Genomic DNA, 18,893 nt, shown 5'->3' on the forward strand with positions numbered 1-18,893 from the left:
AGTTATTTTCACTAATGAATAAGTTTTTAATGAATATACGAGTGAAAAAGTTATGAAAAAAGAAGTTGCTAACAATTTTATTTGTTAGTGTGAACGAAATGATAAAATGTTGAAACTTATTGATTATGCCTAAGTTTTTTGCCCTTTTTCCTCGGTGAAAACACACCCACCCAATATACGATAGGGAAGGTCTTGGAGCAGCACTCGACGTACTCTAGCAACATTGAATGATCACTAGATTTTAAACTCCCACACCTTCCCGCACCCCGTCACCACGCTCCCCACGTCACCAGCAAATTTGAAATTTCTCCTACAGTGTTACCACTCCGCTTCGAATGGAGCAGTAGAGAGTATTTTCCTACTATTGTTCAAAAAAATACGACTCCCACCGTATTAAAAAACTCAACCCCCGAAAACATTAAAAAAATCCCCCCCTTCGTTCTCACTACAACTCCCCCCCCCCCCCTCTCTCCAACTCACCACACCAGTCCCCCCCTCTCTCTCCTCCCTGAAACTATCTTCTCTCTCTTAAACAACAAGGAACGTAGACAAGTCTCTTTCTCCCTTTCCCTTGCATTCTCTCTCTCTCTCTCTCTCTCTCTCTCTGAAAGCAGCTTCTCTCTCACTAGTCATCCCCCCTTCAAAGCGTTAAACGGAATTTTAAATACTCCAATCCAACAACCTTCTCCCCCTTTCGTCCTCCCCACCATGTGACCTCTGACACATTCTCTCTCTCTCTCTCCCTCCCCCCCCTTCTCTCTCTAACCCCTTCTTCTACTTAGTCTCTCTCTCGACCAATGGCGTCGTCCTCGTCACGTGCGCGGAGCAGCTCGCCGTTCAACAGCTACCGCAAGCCCTCGAGTCCTTTCTCCTCCTCTTCCTCCTCGTCCTCGTTCATGAACGGGAGGCTCATGCCGAAGTCGTGCTCCTCTTCCGCGGCCTCGTTTTACGGCTCCGGGAGCAACGGGTACGGGTCCAGATCCATGACCCCGAGCCGGAACCGGAGCGACTCGACGAAGGGGTGCGGCGGGCGCTGCTCGCCGGTCGGGTTCGCCTCGGCGGACGAGCTACTTCTCGGAGAGCCGCTCGATGCGCCGAGATCGGCCGGTGGGGATAGCATTTCGGTCACGATTCGGTTTCGGCCGTTGAGGTAAATGGTTAGATCTGAGCGTACTGGGTTAGATCTGTGCTAACTGTTTGGGGGAATTTGGGTAGGTTTTGTAATGAGGCAATGTGTTTTGATAATGGAGTAATTGAATTGAATAATTGGTGGGTTGAACGGGGATACCAGAGGATTTGAGCTAATGCTGTGAGGTTTTATTACGAGGCAATGTGTCTTCATCATGGAGTTATTGAATTGAATAATTGGTGTAGTGAACGGGAATACCAGAGGATTTGAGCAACTGTAATTAGTTTTTGTTACGAGGCAATGTGTTTTGATAATGGAGTTATTGAATTAAATAATTTGTGTAGTGAAAGTGAGTATCAGAGGGCTAATGTAGTTAGGTTTTGTTACGAGGCAATGTGTTTTGATAATGGAGTTTTTGGATTTGAATAATTGGTGTAGTGAACGGGAATATCAGAGGGGGGACGAGATTGCGTGGTACGCGGACGGAGATAAAATTGTTCGCAATGAGTTCAATCTGGCTACAGCTTATGCATTTGGTAAATTACTGTGCCTTCTAATTTTGCTATTTATTTAGAAGTCAAAAATATTGTGCATTAACTTAGGGTAGTATTTATTTGCAACTCAATTGACTGTTTAACTCTGAATTGATTCATTTACACCAGGAATGCCTAATTTGTTTGTTTGTAACTGTTTTCATTATGGACAGATAAAGTTTTTGGACAGTCTACGATGTCCCATGAAGTATATGACGTAGCTGCTCGACCAGTAGTTAAGGCAGCAATGGAAGGTGTAAATGGTATGGTGCTTTCTCATGAACTCCTTTTATAAGTTCATTTTCATCTGATCAATGTGGTTTTTTGTTACGGGGTAAATTGATCAACATGTTGTACGGAACATTTGATACTGTGTTTTGCCTAATACTGTGAGTCTGATTAAGTAATGAAGCAGTATAAGTGAGATGAGTCTTATCTAGCTATCTAACTTGTAAATTCACAGCCGAAATCAAAATTCAACTGGAATGTGGATACTTTTATATTTTTGGTACTGATGAAGATTGTATGACTAAGTGAAGGTTTCTGTACTGATAATGCAGGGACTGTCTTTGCCTATGGCGTTACAAGTAGTGGCAAGACGCACACGATGCATGTAAGTCTGATTCGTTGAGATAGTATTTCTCTGGATGATTTGACAAATAGCATACAAACTCGAAAACTATGGTTGACCTAAGTGCATCTGGCAGGCAAGATGGACAAAATCAGTTCCCTTTCCAATATGTTAGGTGGAAGTTACTGAATAAATCCTTACTGTTAATATTATAGTTTAAATCTCATATGTATTGAGCACTGAGCAGCTCTCATATGTTAAATCTCATATGTTTTCTTTCTAGGCTCTAGAATATAAAATATTGTTTTACTGGAAGAAAATTGGGCATTTGTCGTTTGAGGTGTTAAATATTTTTGGTGAATGAAGGCGTTAAAATTCTTTCTCAATATGATAAGCACCCTTAATTTGCCATGCATATTTTATTAAGTATACTTGACATATTTGATGTATTAATCATGACAGGGAGATCAAAATGCTCCGGGTATTATACCATTGGCCATAAAGGATGTATTCAGCATTATTCAAGATGTAAGTGTGCTGCGTAAATTTATCAGGCTTTTGAATATACTTGCAAGTTGCGTCAACTGCAAAGCTTCGTTTTGGTTTTCACCTTGTTGCTTTGCTGCTTTTTTCCTATTTCGTTCCTATATGTTTGTGTCGTATCAACTTCTATGAAAGACTGCTGGTTTTGTGTGGTGAGCTGTTAGTGTAGATACTGCTGGTCACAAGTTTTTTTTTCAAGTTTTTTGGTGTTTGTTTGTTTCAGTATTGCATCATTCACTCCGTATGTGGGAAACTGATAGTGCTACTGTAGGTTTTACTTTCCCTAAAATTTGCTGCACCGAAGTGTCTATGGAACATTACATATACTTTGTTTTCTCCTTTATTCTTTATAATTAATGGCTTTGCCCTTGAGTGATCATGGAGAATTCTTTTCTTTTTCTCTGGGTGGTGCCAATATTGATCATGTTACCATGTCAGTATCTGACATTTTGGCATTCAAATATTGATAATGGTGTAATGCACTGACATTTTCTTACATGTATGACATTTTCATTGGCTTTCTTGTTTTTTACTTAATTCATCCCATGTAGCTTGTCTGTTATTGAACTATGGATGACTAACTGTGTTCTTAATTCAGACTCCAGGAAGAGAGTTCTTACTTCGAGTGTCATATCTTGAAATCTACAATGAGGTTTGCAATACCACGATAACATTATTCTATTGATTGATGATTGATCATTTCTGTAATGCCATTTTGATTGTCGCACAGGTGATAAATGACTTGCTTGATCCAACTGGTCAAAATTTGCGTGTCAGAGAAGATGCTCAGGTTTCTTGCTCAACATAATGTGGTTTTGAAGTTTTGAACTTCGATATCTCTCCAATTTTTTAGTTTTGAGGCCATCTGCTCATGTTTTTCTTGTTTTTGTTCAATTTTTTTGGCGCAAGGCCTAGTTAACTCAAAACTGGGATTTTACTGAAATGGAAAAGCTTCTCAATTCGCCCATAAATTGTTTTCCTTTTGGTACTGGATTATGCTGCCGTGCCGCTCACTTGTTGGTTGTAATTGATTATATTTCTAAAACAGTTTCTATTTATTGTTTGGAGCAGTTGGCTTGTGAAGCTTTTTTGTTTTATTTTTGTGGACGTTTTGAAACTGTTTGTGGTCTTATCTGTACTGGTGACCATTTGTAGGGTACTTATGTCGAGGGAATAAAGGAAGAAGTTGTTTTGTCACCTGGGCATGCACTTTCTTTCATTGCTGCTGGGGAAGGTATTAGCTGTAGCCTGTTGTATGCATCTTTCCTACCTGTCTTTGTGTATGTTCAATTGATTGGTTAACTTTCTGCCAGTGGTTTATTTTACATTTTTTTTGTCTGTATGCAGAACATCGGCATGTTGGTTCGAATAACTATAATTTATTCAGTAGCCGCAGTCATACTATATTCACACTGGTATGGTTCTTATGTTTGTAACTTCAGTTAATTTGTTGACTATTCTGTTTTTGGCTCTGTGTTCATAGGGTTTTTTTTTACAAGTGTCTGTGTACATAGGCTTGTTCGGTTTTAAGTTTTTTAAATCCTTGTATGCTATTATTTGCTTATTGTGTTATGGAAATTTTAGTGGGTGCATGAGCTTCTCTTTCATAGTAAATAGACATGGACTTCGTTTCAGCTACCCAAAAGTTGCACCTCAGTTCTCTCCAACCATTTTTGTTGTATCATGCGTATATTCCATTGTTGCTTGGTTTGTCTGACTGATCAATGTTCACACAGATGATTGAAAGTAGTGCCCACGGTGATGAATACGATGGAGTGGTCTTCTCTCAACTTGTATGTTTTGGATAATTTGTTCCAAGTATGAAATATTTGTCCTTCGTTGAGCATAATCACAGTTTTTCTCCCTATTCATTACAGAATCTGATTGATCTAGCTGGATCTGAGAGTTCAAAAACTGAAACATCTGGATTAAGGAGAAAGGAAGGAGCGTACATAAACAAAAGTCTTCTAACTCTTGGAACTGTAAGTGCCAAATACTAACTGTGATCAAAAGGAAAAGGGGTTTGATGTATTTCTTTGCTTTGTTGAATTATTGCCATCGTTCTATTTGAGAGCGTGTTGGCTGGGAACAGTATGGGCAATGTTGGGTGCTGTGTATTGCTCATATGTGAACGGGTTGGATGTGATAAGGTTTGGACGTTTATTAGCTGGAAAAGAAATCACATAAGCTACTTTGTTGCTAGGTTCTGATATTATGGTAGTTTGGTACCATAACAGTTCAATATCCCAGTTTTCTCGGGGAATGTTCTGCTCTGGCTTTATTTGTTTTCTACTACTTTTTATGTATTTTCCAATCATCATTTGGATGATTTTTGTTTATTTTGAATGTGAAGGTAATTGGAAAACTAAGTGAGGGGAAAGCATCTCATGTTCCATATCGAGATTCCAAGCTTACCCGCCTACTTCAATCTTCGCTCAGTGGCCATGGACATGTTTCGGTGAGTTTTGAGTAGCAAAAGAAGTGCATTATACTATGTACACATATTCATATTCATTCTCCCAATGTTTCAGTTAATTTTTCTTGTACAACTAAACGGGCATCTCCAATGGTTGCAACCACTTCTTGAAACCCAAAGCCATATTTTGTCTCGATAACATGTCAACTTTGCCTAATTTTGGTGAAGTTGCTCCAGTGGTACCAAACCTATTCTTTGGCTTAGACCATCATAAGTTCATAACCCTTGGATCACTTGGACCATCTCCTAGGAATCTGAACTAAACAAGTTGGAGGTCTCCAAAAGAGCTCCCATATGAAATGCTGATTTTTCTCAAGAAATGGCAAAGCCAATGTTTGGCTGGACTGCTGGAGATTTGGGAAGCAATGGAAGTGCATTTCTTTGGATCCCTTGCCAAAAGCTGGTTTTGGCAACAGAAATGACAAGCCATTGGAGATATTCTTTAAGTCCACAAGTTAATAATTAGCTGGTATCAGCTATACGTTGTTTATTTGTTGATTTGTCGTTTCTGTCCTGTAAGTAGTTATCCAACTGGAAACTACAACTTCAGTACCTAATCTTCATACTTTCTTTTCATTGTCGACCTACTTCATTATGTAATTTTCTTACTCTTCAACCTTATTCTGAACTGTAATGCACTGCGGAAATGGAATTATGGCACCCTTACTTTCTCTTTTGTTCTTCTTTTACGCAGCTTATATGCACAGTCACTCCCGCATCTAGTAATATGGAGGAAACTCATAATACGTTAAAGTTTGCTAGCAGGGCGAAGCGTGTTGAGATCTATGCCTCGCGTAATAAGGTGTGTCATGATTGTAGATTATATGTTGCTGAAATACTGTAATATCTTCTGAAAAGTTTTCCTATGGTGACTAACATATTTATTCAATCCTTTTTCCAGATTATTGATGAAAAATCTTTGATTAAAAAGTATCAAAAAGAAATATCAACCCTCAAACAAGAACTTGATCAGCTAAAGAAGGGGATGCTTGTTGCTGTCAATCCTGAGGAGCTTATGACTTTAAGACAAAAGGTGTTCTTGCAAATCTTATTGTTCATAATGTTATTGCATTGTACTGAAGCAAAAACTGTTGTTGCTACGGCATACCTAATGATGGTTCCTAGACTGTGACCTGTTGATTTTCCAGTGGACCTGTGCTGCAGATCCAATTCTCATGTGATGTTCTCCTTTTGTCCTTAACAATAGTTGGAAGAAGGCCAAGTGAAAATGCAGTCAAGATTGGAGGAAGAGGAGGAAGCAAAGGCTGCTCTAATGAGTAGAATCCAAAGGCTAACCAAGCTCATACTTGTTTCTACAAAGAATACAATTCCTGGTTTGAATGAGGTTCCTGGTCATCAGCAGTGTGATTCTGTCGGTGAGGATGATGTAAGTCCCCTTTTCCAATTACGTGTGAGTCGCGTGACTAAGACATGACTGTGGTGATCTGTATCTCTCTCTCAATGGTGTGTGTGTTTTTATACACTTAAGTTAGCTTTATCATTTAGTTGGACCCAAATGTTATGTATGGTTAGAATTTTGTTTTAAAGCTTGGGTAGGCCTCTAGAAAATTTTCTTGGGTTGTTTGTGACAAAGCAAGTGAAGAAGAGGTCACATTCTGAGAAATATGAATGAATTTTATGTTCACTTACCAATTCCTGATACTGGAATTGAATTTTAATTATGATTCTCAAAGTACAATTTTTCCAAGTGATCCCTGTTTTTTCTAATTAACTCCACATTCTCAATCTTGACTTCTGGATTTCCTTATGGAGCCCTTCTATGGGAACCATCTGTGCACCGACGGGGTACTGATCGGCACACGTGGGCCCCCACACGGACAATCTGATTGGATCAAACACCTACACTTATCGTATTGAGCTGATTTCTCACAGTGCACATATGGTCGGTTGACTCTGTTCCCACAGCTTTTTCATTTCTTGTGAGATGACCAGTATTTCTGCTTGACTCGACTTGTCAACTGTTTCTTGTTGCTGTTACTGTAGTAATTCTCCGCCTCTTACCATTTTATTTTCTCCTTAGGTAACAAAAGTTTAATACTAGAAGTGTAAGAGTTGAATGATGTTGCTTCATGTAGCAGGGGGATTACTTTTGTGTTGCTTGATTTTGTTGGAGTTGTTGACATTTATGTCTAGATTTGTCTGTCTGGTTTGATTTTCTCTTACATCACTTTACCTAATTGCTATCTTAGCATTGTGGTGTTGATTCTGGAATGGTTTCCTTTAGGAAGCTCTCTCTCTCTCTCGCATGCAAACACTGGCACGCATGAGTGTGTTCTGACAGATCTCGTCGTCTGTTTTTCTTTGTGTTCCAATCTAACCCTGCATTTGAGAGTGATCTTTCATGCTGATTCAGAAACTGCATGTTCTGCGCGATGGTTCTTTGCTCGATGAGGATGAGAATCATAAAGACTCCCCATCTTCTGCTTTGATAGTTCCATCAGATCATTCCAGTGAATTTAGACACAGAAGATCTTCCAGCAAGTGGAACGATGAGCTGTCACCTGCTGGCAGTACCATTACTGAATCAACTCAGGTGATATTTCACGCTTTGGCTGTTCCATCTGATCATTTGGTTTATTCAAATCAAATCTAAGGGCAACACACTACCTTTAAAATAAAGCACGACTAAGAAATGATGTATTTTGGGCAAAATTTGGCGTCGTAAATTCATTTTTTATGAGATTCAAGAGTACCCAAAGGAGCAAAACACAGATGCAACTGATTGAAATCTCATTTGAACACTACTCACCACTCATGCTATACAACATTGCTCTACTTATACTCAATCCAAAACCCAAGTTTCGCCACACGGAAATTGCCAACACTCATCTAAACAACATCTTATCACATTATCTATCATATGCTTAGTTGGATGCTGTGATGCATCTTTTCATGGAATCTCTAAACAATATCCTGGCTGTCCTCCTCTTCGTAACACAATTATATGTTGAGTTTGTTTCAGTACTCAAAGCAAGCTACATTTGAAATAGTGAACTCAATATTGTTGCTACTTTATAAGGGCAATGTTGTCATTGGGTCTCTGTTCCTTCATAAAATCCTTGAAAATATTTGTAGAGGTGCTGAATTAACGTTTAACTCATGTAACCCTACTACCTGTGTGTGGCTGCAGGGTAGGATGACAATGTCAGATCAAATGGACCTCTTAGTTGAGCAAGTGAAGATGCTGGCTGGTGAGATTGCATTCAGCACAAGTAACTTGAAGCGTTTGGTAGAACAATCTGTCAATGATCCTGGTAGTTCAAAAACTCAAGTAAAGCTTTCCCTTCCTATCATTCAAGATCTTTACTTCGTTTAAATGGTTGTGTGGTGCATATCTCTTCAACTGAGCAACCTTTTTGATGTAAACTATGGCTTTAACTTTCTCTGATAATGTTGCGCAAGCAATGCTGTTTTTTATGATATATTTTTCTTCATCTTATATCCTTAAGTCATCCCATTTTGGTGATTGTCTGATTCCTCACGTAATGAGAACCAGTTTCATTCCTGCGGCATTTGGTTGGAGAGAATGCTGAGCCAATCTCATACTTGTTCATGTAGAATGTGGTCCTAGCTTCGCGCACAAGGTGTGGTGGTGATAATTCATGCACCCAAGGTAGAGTCATAGGGGTGTAAAAACTAACTTGTGTTGGAAGTAGGTTTTGGAAATTTCTCAAGCCTGCCTCATCCTGGCTTACAGTGATCTCAAGCCATATAAAGGTGGGAACTTGGGTGGATTTTTCATGGGCCGCTGGGTCAGTGTCCAGCCCTACTCCCAACCTGTAAACACAGTATGAAATGTTTTGTAAGTAAAATGACATTCAATACTTCATACAACAAGGTTGTCCCAGTAGTGGTCTTTTAACCAAACTGAAATCAAATTTACATTTTTCTTAGAGTTTCACAGCATGTATGCACTTGTATATGGCTTCTGTTTAGGATGTTAAGGGTTGTTTAAAAAAATGTACCTTGCTCTTCAAGTCGAAGTGCATGCACCAATGTGATCTTTGTCTCTTGAACTATTGATCAGTAATTTAGGCAGTTTGCTATCCAATGGAGTCTCTTATGATGTTACATTTCAAGTATTTTGAGCAGTACTTACCAGTCATATTGGTATCTTAACTGGGCACGCTTCTCTCGTGAAGTCCCTGTACAAAATGGTTTCAAGTTGCTTTTAAAATTTAGAAACCGATCCCGTGAAATTGTCACGTTTTACTGTTATATGTATACTTATGTATTTTGACTTTCTTTGTATTGGTCTCAAATCTCATTAGTTGTGTGGTTGTGCCTACTTCCTCTTTGCAGATTCAGAACTTAGAAAGTGAAATCCAAGAAAAGAGGAGACAAATGAGTGTTTTGGAACAACGTATTATTGAGAGTGGCGAGGCTTCAGTTGCTAATGCTTCGTTGGTTGACATGCAACAGGTATCTCTCACCTCATCATTACTGCATTATCCTCTTTCAATTATCTTATATTATGCACCTCAAAGTCCATCCTTGGCTTTGAGGAAATAGCTGAACAATATTGTCCTTTTCTTGCGAGTATCAGACAGTGATGAAACTGATGACCCAGTGTAATGAAAAAGGTTTTGAGCTAGAGGTCAGTACTCCAATTTGTGTGTCGTACTGTTTTCTATGCAAAATTTGATGGGCAGTTCACTTTATACGCCAATTTATCCCACTAGGATCTATTCATTTCCTATATTTTCTGTTAAAATGTTTTCATATCTATCAATGCAGATAAAATCTGCAGATAATCGTGTCCTCCAAGAGCAGCTGCAGAACAAGGTCAAAATAACATTGTCCTACTATTCTTCTTCCACATACCTGAAACTTCTACTTATTTCTTTGAAATTTCCTCATACTGCAATATTTTTGTTCAATATTGAAGCTAGCAGTTTTCATAAAATAGAGGGTTATCCCTTTGCTTTGGTTTCGCCCTCTTTGCTTATATCAGTGTTACTGTCTTTGTTGCCATCAGTGTGCAGAAAATAAGGAATTGCAGGAGAAAATATATATCCTACAACAGCAGTTGGCTTCAACCAGCAGTGATCAATCGTCACTCTCTGGACAGTACACATCCGAAGAATATGTCGAGGAGTTGAGAAGGAAGATTCAGTCTCAGGTGATTACTGGATCATGGATTTTGAATGCGCATGCTTTAGTAGTGTTATGGTGTTTTTCTTTGCCGCAATTTGATTAATATTCGCTTCAAGTTCTATATCTTCTACACTTCAAGATGTAGGAATCCGATTAGCTAGTTTCCTAGTCTATAAGCATTCTTTGACGACAGCTGGTTTTTTAAAAATCATCACTGAAGGAGATCTTACAAAAGTAAAGTGGTGAACAGCATATTCTTTTATCCTGCCAACAATACTGTTGACCTGCTGTAAGAATTCTAGAAACAAAACTTAAGCTTGTTTTTCTTGTCCTTTGTTTGATTTGTGTGCTTTTCTTTCGTATTCACGGGGAAGCTCTAGCAGGCCACCCCTTTAGGGTTCAACTGCTTTCTGCAGTTGTATTTTGTTTGTTTTGTGTCAAATTGATGGTATAGTTATGAAATCCTCCTACAACGAATGCCACTCCCACCTTTATGTCAAATTGGTGGTATAGTTACGAAACCCTCCTACAACAGATGCCGCTCCCACCTTCATTCTTGGGCGATTTTGTGCTTTTACTCCCTTTCATACTAGTACACTGTGGAGCTTGCTTGTGTGGTCCAATTTTTTTCCCTTGCATGTCCACTGGAAGGATCTTTAGTTCTTTTTTGGATGGGTCAAATTTAATGTATAATTAAACTTTACTGACAGCAGGAATGGGTTTGGATTTTATTCACTGCTTCTGATTGCACATGGAACTTACATTTATGTTAATGGTTTTTGAGCAGGAGATTGAGAATGAGAAACTGAAGTTAGAACATGTACAGTTTGTAGAGGAGAACAGCGGATTGCGTGTTCAGAACCAAAAATTGTCTGAAGAAGCTTCTTACGCAAAGGAACTTGCCTCTGCTGCCGCTGTTGAGTTGAAGAATTTGGCGGGTGAAGTCACTAAACTTTCACTACAGAATGCAAAACTGGAGAAAGAACTATTGACTGCACGAGAATTGGCGCTTGCTAGAGGGGCTGGTTCACAAACTGCTAATGGTGTTAACCGGAAGTATAATGACAGCTCAAGACAAGGGAGAAAAGGTCGGATTTCTGGCAGAGGTAATGAAGTTTCGGGAATGGGTTATGATGACTTTGACTCATGGGATCTTAACACAGATGATTTAAGGATGGAGTTGCAAGCAAGGAAACAAAGGGAGGCTGCACTTGAGGCTGCCTTGGCTGAGAAGGAATATGTCGAAGATGAATACAGGAAAAAGGTTGAAGAAGCAAAGAAAAGGGAGGCTGCTTTGGAAAATGATTTGGCTAACATGTGGGTGCTCGTTGCACAATTGAAAAATGAGGGGGGAGCTATTGCTGAGTTAAACGAGAGGAATATTAATGATAGAATAACTCATGTGGTTGATGCTAAAATTGAAGATGTTGACTGCAAGGATTCACTCCTCAAAGAAAGACAAGTTTCAGATGTTATAAAACCAGCTCAGGATGCGTCCAAGGAAGAATCCCTTGTTGTTCGTTTGAAGGTAACTCTCTCTCCTTTCCTGCACTATTTTTTGAAATTTGTGTGTGTTCCCATTGATCTGGTTGATTCCCTTGGTTATGTCATTTTTAGTTTCTTACGTAGTTTCTAGGAAAGCAAACCTAATGAAATGAAGTGAAGACTCCTTTGGGCTATATTTCTGCTATTACCTTTAATTACTCATTATGATTGTATACTTCTGCAATAATGTCCTGACACAGGTTCCTCAACTCTTCTCCTGAAAACTTAGGCATTTAACTTTTGTCTACTGCAGAATATTTACATAGGCTCCAAATTGGTGCATTAGGCAAATCATCTATGGTTGCATAGCTTGTTCAGGTTATTTGCTTTCAGGTGGTCTTAGGTTTTTTGAGCATATGTAAATGCTTTCAGGCTCGAATGCAAGAGATGAAGGAAAAAGAAGCCAAACTTTTGGCCAATGGCGATGCGAATTCTCATGTATGTAAAGTATGTTTCGAATCGCCAACTACCGCAATGCTTCTCCCTTGCCGGCATTTTTCTTGTAAGTTATTTGAACCCGTTCTGTTACTAACTCACCCAAACCTTGCTTTCGGCATTTTTGACAGCATTGACTTTTGCGTACTTGCAGTGTGTCAATCTTGTTCACTTGCTTGTTCTGAGTGTCCTATTTGTCGAACAAAGATAGCGGACAGGATTTTTGCTTTCACTTCTTGATCGTGTGTTTTATCTACCTGAATCCTGGTCAGGTAATTTAGTTCTTTTGTGTGGCAATACCCTGAACATGGAAACTTCATGCATGTTTCCCTGTAATATTAGTTAAACAGTTGCTCAATACTTCATTGGTCACTCCCAATAAGCAATGACGGGGGCAAATATCTGTACAACTGTAGCTTGGCAGGTGTACAAGTGCGAAACAGCACTTCTATATGCACAAATTTAGACACAGACCACTCACAACTCACAAGGAATGATTGGAGCCCACAATGGGACTCACCTGTTAGAGGTCTGTGTCCAGATGTGTTGGGGGGCAAACAACTGTACCCCGTGTCTGGTTCAGTTTGTATTTGTAAAGCTACAATTAATATTGAGTTGCATCCACCCCAGTGTGAGTATCAGTATCGATATGATTCAAGAAACTTACTGCAACATTCTTGTCTGATATTATGGAATCCTATCAAAGAAAATAGACAGGAGATTGCTGTTTTCTTCCCGCTAACATTTTCGGCATTATGGTGTTGCATTGGTGGTATGATTCGAATTAGTTTTTAATCAATTTTGAATAATTCCCACATGAATATCGAGTATGCAAGGAGTAGTTCATTCCATCTTATGGAGCTGGAGTATCTCAAACATTCATATGTTTACGTCTTTTTCGTTGCAGGGCCTTATCATCATTCAACCTGTTACAAGTTTTCCGTGGAATAGCAGGTTCCATTCTTTCATTAGTTAGCCTGTATGTACTTGTTGAAAAAAGGTGTGGTTGTCTCTGTAGCTTTCCCAAGAGGTTGTAAAAATAACAGGGGGAAATGGACAGATCTCAAACTAAAAAAGAAAAGCAAAGAAAATGCGAAGAATGTAAACTGTATAAGCATATCTGGAACTTCCAATTCGACGTGCTACTGCTTCATTCCTCAAATTTCCAGCAGTGTGGATAATTCATCATTCAAACGTTCATTGCAATGTATAGAGAAGTGTACGGTCCGACAAAAAGTAAGGAAAAAAAAGGTTTTCCCCTCTTTGTGCAACTCCGAATTGTTGATTCTTATTCTGTGCTGGATTGATGTTCTTGCTATGGAAAGCGAAAAATCGTAGAAGCATTTATATTTGTCCATCTTAAAAAGTAGATGATCAAATGCTCATCATTTCAAATAGAGAAACTTTTGGAGGATGGGTTGGTCCACCAATTGCTCTGGAATGGAGTTATAGAGGATGGGTTTGCTCTGGTGTTTGTATGTGTATAAGAGTCAACCATGAGCAATGACACTGCCAATCCTCACTGAGCTAATCCCCGATGTGATTTCTGCTTATCAAATGCTTCTGCTTATCAAATGTGTTGGGGTATCAATGTTTCCTAAGACTGACTTGTTATGTTAAAGAAGAAAATAATCTCTTATGAAGTAGCACATAAATTGAATTGGATCTTTAGATCTGCCCTCTCTGTGCACATACATGGGTTCTGTTGTTATATGAACCCAGCCTACCTAGGCAAAAGACCATTATGTTTTCGACGAGTGTTACATCGTACCCAAAATGGTGTACAGTCGCATCTATGTCAGCTTCAACAAGTTTTAAAGTCACATCCCACCCAAAATGGTGTAAAAGTCACATCCTACCCAAAATGGTGTATGGTTAGTGCATTTACATGAGCTTGAACAAATTTTAAAGTCGGTTTTCTATTTTTGCTATTCACATTTTTAGATGTACGCCACATCATGCTCTCTATTCTGACCTCCCTTTTTTTTTCTCGGGTTAAGTGGCTCTCTATTCTACCTTCATCTTATTAAAGTATTCTTTCTTCATTAACAAACACCTCTAAAGGCTAATTTTCCGATTTGATTTTCTTGAGAAACAATCCTAGACCTCTGCACATTTACCGCTGCGAGATGCACCTTTTCTTCGAATGCTGCGCTCCTTGTTACAGTTCAAACAAAATACAGAACAAATAGAAAGATATAAGTAGCAGTAAAAACAGATGATTTCTCCAATTAGTTGATTCTATCATCTATTGTAGGTGCTTAAATTTCCTTGCTTAATTATTTGGTTTGAGTTCTTGTAGCCGTTCGATCAAGCTGAACTTACTCTCTAGCATGTAGAGCAGGCAGTGAGTCTTAACTCTGAAGCTTCGGTCTCATCGTAGGTGCTTGGGTCTCTCTACGGATATTGGGGTGGTTCGTAAGGTTATGAGCACAATTCTGTTTCGCTGGTATGTAGAGTAGTAGGCCACAATACTAGAAGGGGAAAGAAGACACTATGGACTTTTATATGAACAAAACTAACGGTAAAAACAAAATGCGCGAAAAATTCCTGATATTAATTTATGTACAAAGAGATTCTGCGAAAGACAACTAGCGATCTAAAGGGTAAAAAGTATTAGAAACATTAACAATGTCCGAGCCCCAAACAAGCCGCGAAGCCACACAGGCACAGCAACAGAAATGATCCAAATTACAGTTTGAAGAAACAGTTAACCTTCTCATATGTTTCTACAAGAAATTTCTTGATCTCTTGAGAGGAGGGCGGATCTGGGGAACTGTGAGGCCATCTTCATTCCACTTCCTGCCAATTTTCCAAACCTCTTGTGCCTTTTCAACACCGTTGAGCAGCCACATCCAGTGCGCTAGTTTGGGTCAGACCCAGAGGAATATGAGAAGATTGGATTGGAGCATGAGGTACCCAGATGGCCTTATCTTCCAATGTAAAAAGGGTACAAGATGCTTTCAAGATCGCAATCCAGCAACTGCACCCCAAATTTGGATAACGTTAGCGAAGATGACAGGAAAGTTAGATTTATACACATGTACGTGCATCGGGTCAAGCGAAGCATGACCTAATTGGTTGGGGTGAACAGTTAACGTGCTGAAAATGCAAAAAAATGTTACCCATGCATGCTTTTACTATTGCCTATACACATTTCACACATACGCTCAAGCTATCCTTGAGTAGAAAATGTTAGAATTTCAATACAGTTCTCCACGCTTTTGTATCCTTGTAACTTTTGTCCATACCTTTCCTTATGATTTCAATAAACTTTTCACGCATACCCAAGTTATCCACTGCCAAAAGAGCTCTGGTACGATACATGATTCTTGATCCATGAAACTCATTTCCCATGGTGCATGCGTATGTGTGCCGTTTGTGTTCTAGTAATTAAGGTGCCGAGTTTACTGCAAACCTTACAGAGACCAGGGTGAGAACAAGAAGGATCAAGGAAATCATCGACGCGCCATCCGGGCAATGTCTCCATCAAGTACTCCGATATGCTACTTGTATTTGACAGTGACGCCGAATTCTCTTGGCTGGGGCAACAATCCATATCAGCTCTGCAATGCGATGACGTAGAAGATGATGGACCCTTGCGATATGAACTTGGTTTAGACTGTCTGTTCGAAACAGAGCTCTTGAATATCGGCGAATCAGTGGCAAAATCACCCACATTGGAAGAAGAAGAAGAAGATGCTGAGAGCCTCGCACCGGTGAGAAGAAATCGGTTGTGTTTTTCGGTGAGTTCGTTTGCTTTGTGTATTGGAATGTCGCATTCTGTGCAGAGCATTGCTCTATCTTCTTGGCAGAACAGAATGGCTCGTTTCTCCTATTAAGCAGGATGCGATATTGTAAACTATATTAAAAATGTTACAGAAAAATTATTCGAAACACAAAAATTAGGAGCGGCTATTCGCAACCCTTCATTTTCTCCATTAGCCCACTTTTTCATTTACTTCATATAACCTATTAATTTCCTTTTATTTACTCCATATAACCCATTAATTTCCCCAAATCTTCCTATTATACCCCTCTCCTCCCAAAACACCAAATCTCCATAGCTACCACCACCAAAGCTACGAACACTGCCCTATCACCACCACTCCCTCCCCTCCTCTCTTCAAGGTTACTCTCTCTCTCTCAAAACGAAACCCACTTGAGAGCCGATCGAGCACTGTGTTTTTTTCGACACAGAATTTTCAATTTTTTGAACCAGATTTTCGGCGTTTCAGGTCCGAAAAAATGTAATGTTTTCGACATTTGAATACTGTAATATTTAAATAATTTTGACAGTTAGTTACTGAAATGTTTATATATTTTCGGCAATCAATTACCGAAATGTGTGTGTGTGTGTGTGTATATATATATAAGACTTTTATAATCTTCAGTAATATAATATTGTCAAATAAATTTTTGGTAACCTAATACCGAAGTATATACCAAAATTTGGCAGTTAATTACCAAATTATATATGTATTTTCAACAGTTAGTTACCGAAATATATATATGTTTTCGACAGTTAGTTACCGAAGTATATACCAGAAAGGCAAGTAGGACATTTTGCATTAGGGGCTCATGTTGTAATTATTTGAAAATTTTTAATAGGCTAATGGAGAAAATAAGAGGTTGCAACTAACTTCACCGTAAGGACAGTAGGAGAGTCTAATGCTAGGACCTAGGGCTGCACATGAACCAAGTAGCTCCCGAGCTCGAGTTATCGGCTCGGTAATGGAGCTTGGCTCGTTAAGGAAGGTTTGACTTAATTAAAGAGACTCATTTAGTAAATATTTAAGCTCGGTTCGTTAAGGCCCCAAGTTCAAGTTTTTGGCTAGTTTATAGCCCCACAACTTTAAAACATAACTCTAGAACTACATCCAGAGCTGATCGATGCACGTGTTGGACGGCTCCTAGCAGAGTTGTGTCCGAAAGTTTTGTTCCTGACTTTTTGGTGACTGTATAACTGTTCTTGAACTCAGAATCAAAATTTGAATTAAAATTCCTAAGCTCACCCCAGTCTTCGAGTTTCCCTCAAATATATTCTAACAAATTTTTAACCATGCTATTAAGGAACCATTTACTCAAATTTTATGTTTAAATTTGGTTTTGTCCATTTGAGTGCTTGAGACTCTTTTACCCAGATTTTTTCACCCAAATATGAATGAAAAACTTGAGTAAAAGCCGGAGATGCTCTAATATAAAAGAATGAGGCTGTTTGTAGCAAAAGATAATAGCAAAAAGTTTAGGAACACGATTTTCGGACATAATTATATTCGAAGTCGTTGGATATATACGGGCCGACGTGCATCAAGCGGCTCTAAATGCAATTGTTCCGCAGTAGCTAGTCGGTGTGTTTGAAAGTTGCGTTTCTAGCATTGCTCAAAGATAAAACACCTGGCAGACATCACAACGAGGGGATTCATCGGAAGAAGAAGAAGGGAGTTGGAGAGAGAATCTCATGTGTTTGCTGGCAAGCTTGTTCGCGTGGTGGACTCGACGGTCACAACCGACGCACAAGGTGGCTTCATCGGCGGAGCAAAAGACAGAGGCCTCTTCCTTCGAACACACGTCGCACTGGATCTTCATCCTCTCTCTCTCTCTCTCTCTAGACTTTTGATGATCAATTGGGTTTCCAATTGTCACTATTTGCTGTTGGCTAACTTGGCTTTTGAGAGATATAAAGGGACGGGTATGGTGTGGAAGTTAACGAGGAAGAAGACGAAGTCTTATGGGCATATGGGTAGTAGGGGGATGGTTGGAGGAGTAGGGGGTTGCAGGTCTTAGTAACTCTTTTACTGGCTCAAAAGAAAATTCTGGAGGGAAGCCATCTCTCTCTCTCTCTCTCTCTCTCTCTCTCTCTCTCTCATGGGTAGTAGGGGTTATGGGCATATGGGTAGCAGGGGTTATGGTATGAACTAGGAGTAGTATGGGGTTTGCAGTTCTTATCAACTCTTTTTTACTGGAGATTGGCTTATTCACAGAGGAGCTGTGAATAAGTCCTTTACGAAGCTACACGATCTCAGCTGTCTGTTTCGTCATTAGGCAGTTTGGATTTTAAAAAAATTATTCGCGAGAGTCGTGTAAATAGTTTTTTTAAAATTCGAACCGTCTAATACACTTTCAACTTGTGCGATTTGACTCCGTAAACGTTTATTCATGGAAAGCTCGTAATAAAGTTTCTCTCTTTCTACTAACTCAAAACAAAATTCTGGAGGGAAGCCATGGTGCGCGCTGTCTCTCTCTCTCTCCCTCTTCAATTTTCTCTCTCCTCTTGGATGCATGGGAATGACAGGCACAAGGTGGGCGCAACGATCGAACAACTTGGCCCAATTAGAAAACACTTTTTGGACACACATACGTATATATTGAAGGTCGTTCTTCAATCATCAATGAGTCTGGGAACCACGTCTTTATCTGTCTCAAGATTAGACGTATCTTAACCATAAGATACGAGATTTTGGAGTTTGCTCATTTCTAAGGTGCCAGGTTAAACTATAGGCTATGATGATATTTTTCTCGGGTTCATATGTTGAGAAGATG

At 39.3% G+C, this 18,893-nt stretch overlaps 2 protein-coding genes across 4 annotated transcripts; one reads left to right on the top strand and one right to left on the bottom strand.

The window, feature by feature from the left end:
* Positions 1–495: 495 nt before the first annotated feature.
* LOC131325153 (kinesin-like protein KIN-7D, mitochondrial) lies at positions 496–13,621 on the top strand. Its single transcript, XM_058357240.1, has 25 exons — positions 496–1,150; positions 1,568–1,665; positions 1,836–1,925; positions 2,223–2,275; positions 2,696–2,761; positions 3,375–3,428; positions 3,507–3,566; positions 3,932–4,010; positions 4,124–4,191; positions 4,513–4,569; positions 4,654–4,758; positions 5,130–5,234; positions 5,947–6,054; positions 6,154–6,285; positions 6,460–6,639; positions 7,627–7,806; positions 8,404–8,544; positions 9,576–9,695; positions 9,820–9,870; positions 10,011–10,058; positions 10,252–10,395; positions 11,158–11,898; positions 12,288–12,417; positions 12,505–12,622; positions 13,258–13,621. Exons 1-24 carry the CDS (start codon positions 798–800, stop codon positions 12,588–12,590), a joined length of 3,249 nt encoding a protein of 1,082 aa, XP_058213223.1. The 5' UTR covers positions 496–797; the 3' UTR covers positions 12,591–12,622; positions 13,258–13,621.
* Positions 13,622–14,886: 1,265 nt separating this feature from the next.
* Positions 14,887–18,256, bottom strand: LOC131325154 (B-box zinc finger protein 21-like). Of its 3 annotated transcripts, none has more exons than XM_058357242.1 (3): positions 17,748–18,256; positions 15,769–16,185; positions 14,887–15,333 (listed from the first exon to the last, which is right to left on the bottom strand). In XM_058357242.1, exons 1-3 carry the CDS (start codon positions 17,937–17,939, stop codon positions 15,280–15,282), a joined length of 663 nt encoding a protein of 220 aa, XP_058213225.1. In that variant the 5' UTR covers positions 17,940–18,256; the 3' UTR covers positions 14,887–15,279. The 3 variants fall into 3 exon arrangements, with proteins under 3 accessions (XP_058213225.1, XP_058213226.1, XP_058213224.1); XM_058357243.1 differs by having other exon boundaries at positions 15,774–16,185; positions 17,748–18,255; XM_058357241.1 differs by having other exon boundaries at positions 14,887–16,185.
* Between the last annotated feature and the right edge of the window lie 637 nt (positions 18,257–18,893).

The sequence above is a fragment of the Rhododendron vialii genome, chromosome 5a, assembly GCF_030253575.1.
Source record: "Rhododendron vialii isolate Sample 1 chromosome 5a, ASM3025357v1".
Classification (NCBI taxonomy): domain Eukaryota; kingdom Viridiplantae; phylum Streptophyta; class Magnoliopsida; order Ericales; family Ericaceae; genus Rhododendron; species Rhododendron vialii.

Coding starts and splice junctions, on each gene's coding strand:
- LOC131325153 (XM_058357240.1), top strand. CDS start 798: ATGGCGTCGTCCTCGTCACGTGCGCGGAGCAGCTCGCCGTTCAACAGC. Junction 3,429..3,506: donor ATCTTGAAATCTACAATGAG/GTTTGCAATACC, acceptor ATTGTCGCACAG/GTGATAAATGACTTGCTTGA. Junction 11,899..12,287: donor CCCTTGTTGTTCGTTTGAAG/GTAACTCTCTCT, acceptor AAATGCTTTCAG/GCTCGAATGCAAGAGATGAA.
- LOC131325154 (XM_058357241.1), bottom strand. CDS start 17,939: ATGAAGATCCAGTGCGACGTGTGTTCGAAGGAAGAGGCCTCTGTCTTT. Junction 16,186..17,747: donor CTCGTTGTGATGTCTGCCAG/GTGTTTTATCTT, acceptor CCTGCTTAATAG/GAGAAACGAGCCATTCTGTT.